Below are 11146 nucleotides of genomic sequence, written 5' to 3' on the forward strand. Positions count from 1 at the left end.
AACAAAAATTTATACAAAAATGAAATGTGTGTTTGTATTTTCGTGTTTACATCGTTAATTGAGATGACAAAATATTTCAAAATTATTATTTTTTCTTCTTCTACTATATAGGAGTTTATACGTCAGCTATAAGTGCATCAAAGCACAATGCAAGAAGACTTTGTGCCATTCGACGGCATTCTTCATTCTTTTCTCCTTTGATAATATTGAACGATAGATACTCTTCCAGCCAATCCTTCATTTCAATCAAATGTGCCGAAAAATGAAGTTGTAATAGTGATTTTGGTGTTGCCAATAGGGCGGCGGCCAACATTTGCAGCACCGCCAATCGTATCTTTGGTTCAGCATGAAAACGTAACGCAAATCCAAGTTGCAAAACTTCGGGTGTTACACGTGTGATGATTGGACAATTTTCACATGCAAATGTGATTGTACCAATAGTGCGCAAAAGATTCAACAACAATATATTATCGGTATCATCCTTTAGGGCATTGTTCATTCCATGCATTTTCAATTCATCTTTACCGATGCCATACAGAAGTGGAAAGAAAAATGAACCGGCCACATCTGAAAATTTATTTGTTGTTCCTCCATGCAAAATACTTGTCGATGGATGGGCAAAACGTCGCGTTTTCTTTTCCAGACGCTCTTTTACAATTCGTCGCGCTTCAATTAATTGTGCTTTATCATCGTCATCGCCAAGCTTTAGTGTGTACCGTTTGACAGGCGGCACAATCGGTTGCGGTGGTTTTTCTTTTGGTTTTGTAAGCTTTGCCAGTGATTTGGCCGATTCAGCCAAAATTTCCATCATCAACACCTTTTTACCAATCGAATATCTACCGAGTTCCGAATGAATTTGTTTGCATAGAAATTCGGACGAATCTTTTGGTTTTATGCAACAAATTGCTACACAGCATGACATTCGATGAAAATCAAAATCATTCACATGAAAACGATCATCGATCTCAATGAATATCCGCAATAATTCAACGCCAATCTTCGAATCATCGTGCGGAAGTCTTAATTCAATGAGCGATGCACTTGAGATCATTGTTTGTTCAAAGACATCAAAATCGTCTGTTTCAAGCAATGCTTCTCGAATATCTTGTAAATACCGTGGTCGCTTGTCTTCCACGATTGGCGTATCATTCGACATATCATACGGTTGCAGATCATCGTCGTCCGAATCTAAATCATCATCATCGGACAAAATGGGCTTTGGTGTGGCCAATACTGGGCCAGCTTTTGATTGTGCCGCACCCAATGAACCGATTTCAAAGGCTGTATTTTGAATTTGACTTGAGGTAGACGGTTTTGAATATGGCATCTCTTTCAATTTGTTCGCTGCTTCTTTTTCATTTACAATGTCATATAGACTGGTAATAGAATGCTCTAAATCGTTGTCATTCAACATTTGCATCTCATTTGGTTCAGTATATTGATTGAAATTTTTAATTGCTTCAACAATTTCTCTTGCTTCCTTTGCAAATCCATCATAATCAAATTGCAATTTTGATTCGTCGTCATCATGATTATTGAATTTATTTAAAATAATTTCAGCGGTTATCATTCCGATGGCACGCATTTTTTCATCCAATAGATCCATGTGATTACGAACGCCATTGTGTATGATTAATGACAATTTCTCGGTGAACTGTTTACTTTGTTTCAATTCAAATCGTTCAGCGCCATGCACTAGAACTTTTGTAAAATATAGATGTTGATCAATTGAATTGATTTTAAGTGATAATTTACTTGACCATTTCTTTGCCACATTTTCTAATACCGTGCATTTTTCATCGGCCGATAGATTTTTCGACAAATAACCAATAAATGTACGTATAAAATCGTCCGTCACACCACCAGGTGGCGATAGAGGTATTTTTGATTTTAAAACACATCCCCAATCGTCCGATGTATTCACGGCATCGCCCAACAAATCATTTGGATTTATTGTATTCAATGCATACCAAGCGACAATATCAAATGATTCTCCATGTATTTGCAATAACATTTGCTGTACAATCGTTTTAAAGTCGTCCGACCGTTTTGCTAGCAATGACATTACACGAAATATTTCCGGCAAAACTTTTGAAGTACGATTCAAATTGAAATCGACTGCAATGCGACCGAATAATTGACCCAAAAACTTGGTGCCAAACAATGTTCGCCGCTCAACTCGATTCGTTTCCGTAATAAAATAGAGTGCTTGAGTCAATGCCAACAATATAATACAACTGTAACGTTCGGGATCAAAGAGACTGGAATGTTTGCCCATAAAATAATTGGCAATTTTATTTGGTGCTGCTATCAATAACTGAATAAATTGGTCACGTTCCTCATCATAGTCAAGTGGTTTTGTTTCATTTTCATCATCATAGCAAAAATCAACGAAAGTGGCCAATAGCCAGCATTCGTTGCGAATGCACATTTCAAAAATGTGCATCAGTTTATCGAATTTGACGTTGTTTTCCGCCTTGAAAATGTTATAAACCGTTGTTTTTACAAAATACATCGAATGATCAATGGAAAATAGATTGAGCACATTTGGCATAATATGAATGTTGGATTGATTGTTTGATGATGGTTGCATTTTAATTGGCCATTCATCATCAAATAAGCGAATCAATTCATTTTGAGCGATGGCATATTCGAACTCGGCTATTTGTTGCCAATTTGTATTTGCACACACATCAATGCGACACAGTTTTTCCGGTGTAACAGGTCCCGGTAAATGCATAAGTAATTGGTCGACAATCGAATTGACACGATCAACATCATTTATTGACTGGAGTTTTTCAATCGATTGAAGGCTCTCAAGTAGCTTGGATATTGCGTCACGATGATTTATTGTCGATTTATTATCCGTCGTATCCTTGGTGATTATTGCGTTGTTTTCAGCCGTCGATGAAACTGGAACGGGAAATATACTCATTGTTTTCCCATTTTTGTTTTGTATTTAAGTTTGTTTGTTTTAAATTTATATTTTGTTTTTTGAAAAAAAAAGAGAAGCATTTAAAATGTTCAAATACTACATTTTCCTCATTCAATCAAAATTGCTATAAAACTTTCATTGTACATTGCATGCATGTAATATATTCAAATGAGTTGGAATACCTTAATTGGTACCTTTACTCACACATTAAGTTAATTTAAAATGTTGCTTTATTTTAGCGATACACACACAAAGAGAGAGAAAGAGACAGAGAAAAATTACTTCAATATTTCTCACATCGTGAAAACGCTACACACAATTCGTACGAAGGAATTAACTTTGGCGCTAATTTAAGCCCGACAAACTAATTTATTACACGATCACCAGTAAAAACTCTTCTATATATGAAATTTATTTTGCTAACGAATTGTTCAACTAAAAGAAACCAGTTATTTATATCGGTTTTTAAGAGTAAAAACTTGTTTTGTGAATCACGATGCCGTCCAACATTTTTTGTAAAAGAAGATGTAAAACCTAAGTTTTGTTGGAATGGCATATAAAAAAAATCACATATACAATATGATGACCGCAATACGAAAAAGGATACAAAACGATAGTGAGAGAGAGAGAGAGAGAGAGAGAGAGAGAGAGAGAGAGAAATAGAGAAAAAAGCAAAACAAAAACAAAAAAATTGGAGAATACGGAAAATGTGATCAACTTACCAGTTGGCACCGAAACATCCAAACTTAAACCATCTAAATCAGATAAAAGGTCTCCAACCTTTTGATTGCTATTGGAAGCCGTAGTTTGTGCGTTTGAAGTTGAATTTATAGCAAATAATAAATTGGCCGGATCGTTGGTAGTATTGCTTGAGGTTTGATGATTTGCTTCAAATGCCGAACTAAAGTCGGCAAATTCATTTTTCTTTGTGTCATTGCTATCGACGAGCGCATTATTTTCCGGTTGTTCTTGTGGTAATGGTGTTGTTGGTTGTACCGTTGCCGATGATGTACCAAATGCACTGGCAAAATCACCAAATTCTTGTGATTCGTCGGCGCGCGGATTGAAAAAGTCATCCTCAACACGTTTGCTTTGCGATGAAACCGGGTCCGAAACCAAATTATTTGTGGTTGAACATGTTTTGAATATGTCATCCAAATCGGATTTATTTGCGGTCGATGTATTTATTATATTGCTTGTTGAAAATAAATCTTCTTCAGCATGAGTGTTTCGATGTGTTGGCGAATTGATGCCGAGTTCATCACGGCCAAAATTTGTGGCCGCGCCCATATCAATTTTCTTGCTAATATTTTTCGATTTGGTTGATAATTGATTTGATGACAACGATTTTGGATTGACCGTTACATTAATGGTTGATTTCTTTATTTCGGAGGGTGTTGTTGCTCGCGGGGTTGTGGCTCGTGGTGTTGTTGTCACAACAGCTGCCGCTGCTGGTGGTGCCGGCGTCGATTCCGTCCGCTCTTTATCACGGTACCGTCTTTATGAAAAATTAAAAAAAAAAATTAAATGTACATTATGTGCGCGCTTGCATTTGTCACCGAATCGAATTTTACCTGGTTGACGGTGGATCGGATGAATCAACATCCGAATCTTCACGTTCACCATCGTAGTGATAATCATCTTCATAGGAATTTTTCCGATCATTTTTATGGGAATCCCAATCATTGTACGCACTACCGCCAGAGCTTGAGCTCATTCTCATGCCCATTGCGTCCGAACTCATGCCAATGTATTTGTCTTTATTCTTTTTGGCCTTTTTTCGTTCTTCACGTAATTTATCATCGTCTTGTATAAAATCGATTAGCTCACGAACTTTGTGTCGAACATTGATTCCTTGATCTTTACCATTTTCATCGGTGAATGTGTAATTTTCTAACGATCGCAAATCGTAGATGTGCTCCCGTGACGATGTCACCACTCGTTCGGAACCATTTCGAACGAGATAATTAAGTAACAGCAAACTCTGTGAAAAGTTCAAAGAAAAATGTAATTAAAATGATTGTAACTTCTTCAAGTTCTCGGTCTCTTTATTGAGCTAGCCCATACCTTGTATGTTCTTCGCCAATTAGTTTTGTTGTCTTGAAGCATTCGCTTCCAGAGCATAGACATCACTTCGGGAAAATGTTCATAGGTGAATGTTGAATGGGCGAGCTCTTGCATTAGTGGACCGGTTGGTCCCCAGGGCTCATCATTTGTTGCTTCTCGAACCTTTCCTTCGATTTCCGTATAATTCATAACAACATTGGTTCTGTGAAAATATACACAAAAATGTTCGTTATTGCCTTTCATTTCATTGAAGACGTATATGGTTTATTTTAAATGGTCTTTGGAACCGATAAAGAGCTTTATCTTGATGATAAGCATGCATAATTGATAATAAATTGATAATAATAATTGCTAATGGTTTTGCCATTTTCAAATGACTGACACCAGAACATTGTGAAATATTTGCTTTTCAAGTCATTTTTTCGGTCATTAATGTATGTTGGGCTACGCAATTTCTAACACAAAAATGAGATTAAACAACTATAGAAAAGACACACAGAGAGAAAAAGAGACATGTTTATTCATTTAAAAAAAGATTACAACATTTAATATACGATGGTGTTCATTGCATTCATTGCTTGTCGAATCTTTTCTGTGAAATGTTCCAGTAGTTCGGGGCGCAAATAAAAAAAACGCAATAAACACTCGCCAATCTTTCACTTTCTCGTTTGTTACGTGACAATCGCTTAGCACTTGGATGCAGAACGTACATGTACATACAATTTAGCCATAAATGACATTTATGCCCATATTTATCCATTACGAGATAATTTGAAGCGATGAAAACCAGTTGCAGTCTAGCATTCGACATGCAATTACCGCACATAATTACCGGAATACAATTATTCAATTCCATTCAATATGCTAATCATAATTATAAGTTAGAACTGCATTAAAAGGATACAACACGAGAAGGAGAATGAACGGACAACAAGCAAAACAAACATGTTGCATATAGATGAGAAGAACTGTCAATTCTCAGAAGGTGTGTGTACACACATCAAATGAATTGCCACGGAAAATACAGAATACTTTATTTGCATCAATAAAATTGCCTCTATCTTAACGAAGAAGCTCACATTAACTACATGGTTTGCATTCAATTTCAATGCCTTTTGTATTTTGACACAATGATGATGATGATAAAATATACAAGGTAATTAGATTGTAACCACAAGAGCGTGAGAGAGCGAACAAGATTTAATCTGATTTACAAGGTGATTTGGACTACATATTTCCCAAAAAAAAAAGAGAATAATTCAAACAACACTTACACTTTGTCGGCGATTTCACGCACTTTCCACATACTTATAAATTTATCAACCATTTTGAGGGATTTTTGTATATAATTTTTACTTGGTTACACTATAACAAAATAAAAAAAAAACAACGAAATAATATAGCGAACAGTCTTAATCACTTTTCGCTTCTCTAAACTAATTGTGTGAACTTTTTTGCTTGGATCCGGAAAGTGAGTGTGTTCTTAACTTAATCGATGGATATTGAAAAAGTAATAAAACATCGAATCTTTTTTGTTATTTTGTAGGAAAATATGAAATTTTTACGCTATTTTTTGAGGGGATTTTCACGGTATTTTATCAATGTGTTATGTGTGCACGTACAGGAATTTTTTTTAATTTCGATACGATGCACTAAATATACAGAATAAATAACTTGGTGATTTGGTAGTTGCGAAGTTGATAAAATGAACGTTGATGGCGCTGTCTTGGCGAATGTATACGTCAAATATGGGCAAATGTACGACTAGTTATCTCATTTGCGCACACACAATTTACACGCAAATGTTGTAATTTCGGTTTTGGTTCGTTAATCTTGTGCTGTCTCTTTTTTCCATCGATAGAAAATCGTGTGTATGTGATGACAACTGACACATTGGGACACACGATGAGTGAATGTTTGTCTGTCATAATTTCGATGAAGAAAAAAAACATGTGTTTATTATTATTATTATGTTGATGTTTGATGTGAAATAGTCACAAGCGATTATTTATCTATTTTTGAAATCGAAATGAGAATTAAAGACGATGGACACTGTTTGTAATGTTTGTGATGGCACCGAATTTACGGTTAATGCAGGTTTTTACTACTGCGACAATTGCGGACAACAAGCAACCACTTTACAAGAAGTTGAAGATCAAGCCGATGGACAATTCGATGATATTCAGAAAAAATCCCATAAAATTAAAAAAACTGTTCAAACACAAAGTAATTTTGCACGATGCTTTTTATTATTTCTATTCAATTAGATATAAAATAAATTTTATCATTTCGATACAGACAGTGAACTTACGTCGTGGGAAACATACAATTACATTATTTATGAATTTGTAAACGAACTCATTCAGTTGGGGTGTAAGGACGAACTCACCCTAATGACATTACAACTGTGGTCAGCATATTTGCGTAAAAATGAGATTGCATTTTTTGGCAAAAAAGAAACAAAAATACCGAAATTTTCGTTCAAATATAAACACCGGTACGGTCATCAATTTAAGCATTTAAAATTAATCTGTTTGTTAGTGAATACTATTTAAATTTCTCAAATGATTTCCTTGCAGAGATGTAAGACTGATTTATAGTTTGCCGGTGAAAAAACGACGACCATCATCAACAACAGCCAGTTCGGCGGGATCAAGTGAGAATTTGACATTACGTCAATCAAAAATTGCATTGAGGAAGAAAAAAGTAAGTTTTGCACGATTTTTTTTTTTTTTGATAAAAATGTTAACCGTTGGTTATGTTTTCCACTTTTCAACTAGCAATTATTAGCCAATGCTCAATATGAAGAATATATGAGCTCCCAGAAAACGGATATAAGTTCGTTGGGTTTTAATTTGGGTTCACAAAAATCATCAACGGGTCCATCATCAGACAACACGGATACGACAATTCGAATAAAATATTCACGTCGAACACGGCAAAAATTGAGCAAGAAAATCTCACGCGAACATTTGACGGAACATCAAAATGATATTGGACGTAAACTGAAATGCCATAACATTAAAGATAGAGAGGTCCTGGGACGTACATTCGTGTTTGCCATGTTATGGTTGGCATTAAATCAAATCGGTGACACTTTACAAATTAGCGATTTAATTCGTTATGCCAAAGAGTCACACATCAAACTAAATAATATAAGTACATTTCTTCCGCCTACCATCGATGCCAAACAGGCGGTCAATCATTTTCGAAAGAGTTCCAATGACAATTTAACGCACGCATTTCTACGCACCAAAGCTCTAACAATCGCACGAATTATTGGCATACAAAATGTCATTCAACCCGATTTGACAATGCTGTGCGAACGTTATTGTAAGGATTTGTGTCTTCCGTCGGCAATAGCTGAAATGGTGAAGCGATTGATTGCCTTTAATCCGCCCGAGATGAAAATGAGCGAAACGAGCGCACTATCACGAACCGTACCAAACTTTGAGGGACGTGCTATGGCATACATTATTTTCATTTTAAAATTATTTTTCGGTGTGGATGACAAACGTGAAAATGATATATCGGCATCGGCACAAGTGATCAACCACAAATTAATCGAATGTGATTCAAAACAGCAGCCGTTGTTTGTTTGGAGTGAATGGGTGGAATACATCGAAATGCGAAATACGATTTTGTCACAATGTCACTATCCGACTGCAATGGAAATCGATCCAAACACCAGCATGCACACAAATATGTATATTGACTATTTGAAACGCACCAACGAAGACAGTACATACAATGAACGCTACCGGAAGGTTGAAATGGAAAATATTCGATTAGTTTTTGATCAAATTGTTAAATTGCATGAAGATAATCAACAAACATGGAAACCATCATGTCAATTTCAACCATCTCTAACACCATTCAGCAGCTATATGGAAGAAATTCTTGACGATCGAGCAATCAAATCGAAAATCTATGTGCCCGAATTTATGAATGTTGACCATGAAAAACGTGATATTATTCCATATTTGAAACCAAAGCGGCTGAAGAAAATCTTTCGTTCGATGAAACAACAGCTTGAAATTAAAGAAATTGGATTCAATCCCAATTTACAATTTGCACACGTTCGTCATGAGAATCGAAAAACCACGACCAATGTTCAATTTGAATTTGATGTGACACGAGCCGAATGGTTGGATTTGATAAAAGAACGTGATGATAAAAAATATGAAGCACAAGAGACAAATCGAAAGATGGAAAACGATGAAATTGGTGAACAAATCGCCGAACATTTAGCAAATCTACGAACCAAACAAATTGTCGCTGATGCCATTCGAAAAGCAAACCATACAGATAATTCGTCCACAAATCCGACAGCCAATGTGGCTGCATATCAGTATTTTGATGAAGAAGAGAAGGACATTGTTGATGATATTGTATTGAATGAACCACGGCGCAATTTAGATAAGCAATCCAACATGCTAAACTACCAATCGAGCGACGATGACGACGATGACGGTGACAGCAATGACGAAATGATCAAAAGTGATCATGACCTTAATGGCGAGAACGAGGATTCAATTGAATTTATTATCAGCAATTTCGATTATTGGATTGCAATGCAAAATATTTATTACATTACAAATGCATCATTTGTTGACAGCGTAAATGTATTGCCGAAACATTTTCAGTGGCTTCTTAAGCAGTGCGCCCTTCAAATTCATATGCATATCAAAGATTTGTACATTGAATTGTTGGCCATCGAAAATCAATTTCGATACGTGCTAAAGCCAATATTCAAAATGGATAACTATATTAAATTGCGAACACCGTCTACCACAAAATTACATCCACAAACCATAAGTGCGATGAAAAATCTAAAGCGCATTTGGTAGATAGTCAACGAGGAAGCGATTAAAACACACACACATACACACCGAGAGAAAGATAGAGATTCACCCGTTATTGTACTAAATTAAAAGGATTCATTAAATTTCTCTTGTGAAACCAATACGCTTATGTTGAGAAACGAAACTACTTACTTGTTAGATTTGTAATTGAATAAACATCTGAATAAAATGCCGATTTTTTAAAGAAAAATAAACTTGAAACTACAAAAAAGAATTTATGTTTATTTCATAAAAAAGTGTTTGGAATGTGTTTTACGACACTTAAATGCGAATAAATGTTCAATACTTTGCGATTGTTCATATGGAGAGGAACATCAAAGGTATTGTATAGGATGATGAGTAGTAATACTCACAATTTTTAGATTGATTGCATTTTGAAAATCCGATTTTTGGTTTATTTATTGATCAAAGAGATCATTTGGCCTCTGTTTATTCTGATTCTTTGTTGAGACTACGTGCCATCACACACACATATATATATATATATTGTGTGAATAACAAGGAGAGAAAACATCTGAGAAATGTAATACCAAAATATACACAATATAACGAAACGTCTTTCCTGAGAGACTCAAACGAAATGCGATTGAACCGAATTGAATGAGTCGAAGCGAGAGAGTTTGAATGAGTAACTGAATAAGTAAGAGTCAGAGCAATCGCGCATATACTGTAGCGCAGCCAAAATCATCGTCGTTGCCGTCGCATTACACTCGCACTTTCAATGTGCTTGAACATTGAGAAAACAGAGAATACACGTTCGATCGTAAAACTCTACGAGCGCAACAGGCGTGTTGCTTTAAACGTGTACTGCATAGCAGAAGAAACGAACAAGAAAGAAAAAAAAATATATAGATTCTGTTCTCGGCAGATCGTGCTCATTGTAGGGAAAATATTTATTATTATTTTAACAGCATTTCATCGGCGCGATTGACAAACTCCACCATCTCTCCAGATCGGTGTGCGTGTGTGTTTCAATCTCGCGCTTTCAGTCATAACACTCGAGTCCAGACTATCTAATCCATATACCAATATCACATTGTACGGTAAGCCGAACAGACCTGTGCCAAAATCGCTTTGAACTTCTTGATTGCGAAATCGAACGCAATGTATTATTATTATTTGATTACGGAAAGAAGAAAATAAACACACATTTTTCGTTCAAACTATATATATTATTCTTCATCGTCTCCGTTGTCTTTTTCGTTCAAACACAACGTCGGTACAGTACGTTTTTATATTTTACTGTGCGATTTTGATATGTGTCTGTGTGCATTTCTAT

At 35.6% G+C, this 11146-nt stretch overlaps 2 protein-coding genes across 4 annotated transcripts; one reads left to right on the top strand and one right to left on the bottom strand.

The window, feature by feature from the left end:
• Nucleotides 1–14: 14 nt before the first annotated feature.
• On the bottom strand, nucleotides 15–6731 carry LOC116346800 (telomere length regulation protein TEL2 homolog). 3 transcript variants are annotated; one of them, XM_031777015.1, is made up of 6 exons: nucleotides 6568–6731; nucleotides 6277–6367; nucleotides 5003–5204; nucleotides 4510–4919; nucleotides 3658–4433; nucleotides 15–2913 (listed from the first exon to the last, which is right to left on the bottom strand). In XM_031777015.1, exons 2-6 carry the CDS (start codon nucleotides 6327–6329, stop codon nucleotides 116–118), a joined length of 4239 nt encoding a protein of 1412 aa, XP_031632875.1. In that variant the 5' UTR covers nucleotides 6330–6367; nucleotides 6568–6731; the 3' UTR covers nucleotides 15–115. The 3 variants fall into 3 exon arrangements, with proteins under 3 accessions (XP_031632875.1, XP_031632876.1, XP_031632874.1); XM_031777016.1 differs by having other exon boundaries at nucleotides 6625–6708; XM_031777014.1 differs by having other exon boundaries at nucleotides 6277–6731.
• A 171-nt stretch (nucleotides 6732–6902) lies between these two features.
• On the top strand, nucleotides 6903–10067 carry LOC116346801 (TATA box-binding protein-associated factor RNA polymerase I subunit B). Its single transcript, XM_031777017.1, has 4 exons — nucleotides 6903–7228; nucleotides 7301–7499; nucleotides 7582–7708; nucleotides 7783–10067. Exons 1-4 carry the CDS (start codon nucleotides 7048–7050, stop codon nucleotides 9850–9852), a joined length of 2577 nt encoding a protein of 858 aa, XP_031632877.1. The 5' UTR covers nucleotides 6903–7047; the 3' UTR covers nucleotides 9853–10067.
• Nucleotides 10068–11146: the final 1079 nt, after the last annotated feature.

The sequence above is a fragment of the Contarinia nasturtii genome, unplaced genomic scaffold (genome assembly GCF_009176525.2).
Source record: "Contarinia nasturtii isolate CC-2019 unplaced genomic scaffold, AAFC_CNas_1.1 Cnas_scaffold_1699, whole genome shotgun sequence".
Lineage (NCBI taxonomy): Eukaryota > Metazoa > Arthropoda > Insecta > Diptera > Cecidomyiidae > Contarinia > Contarinia nasturtii.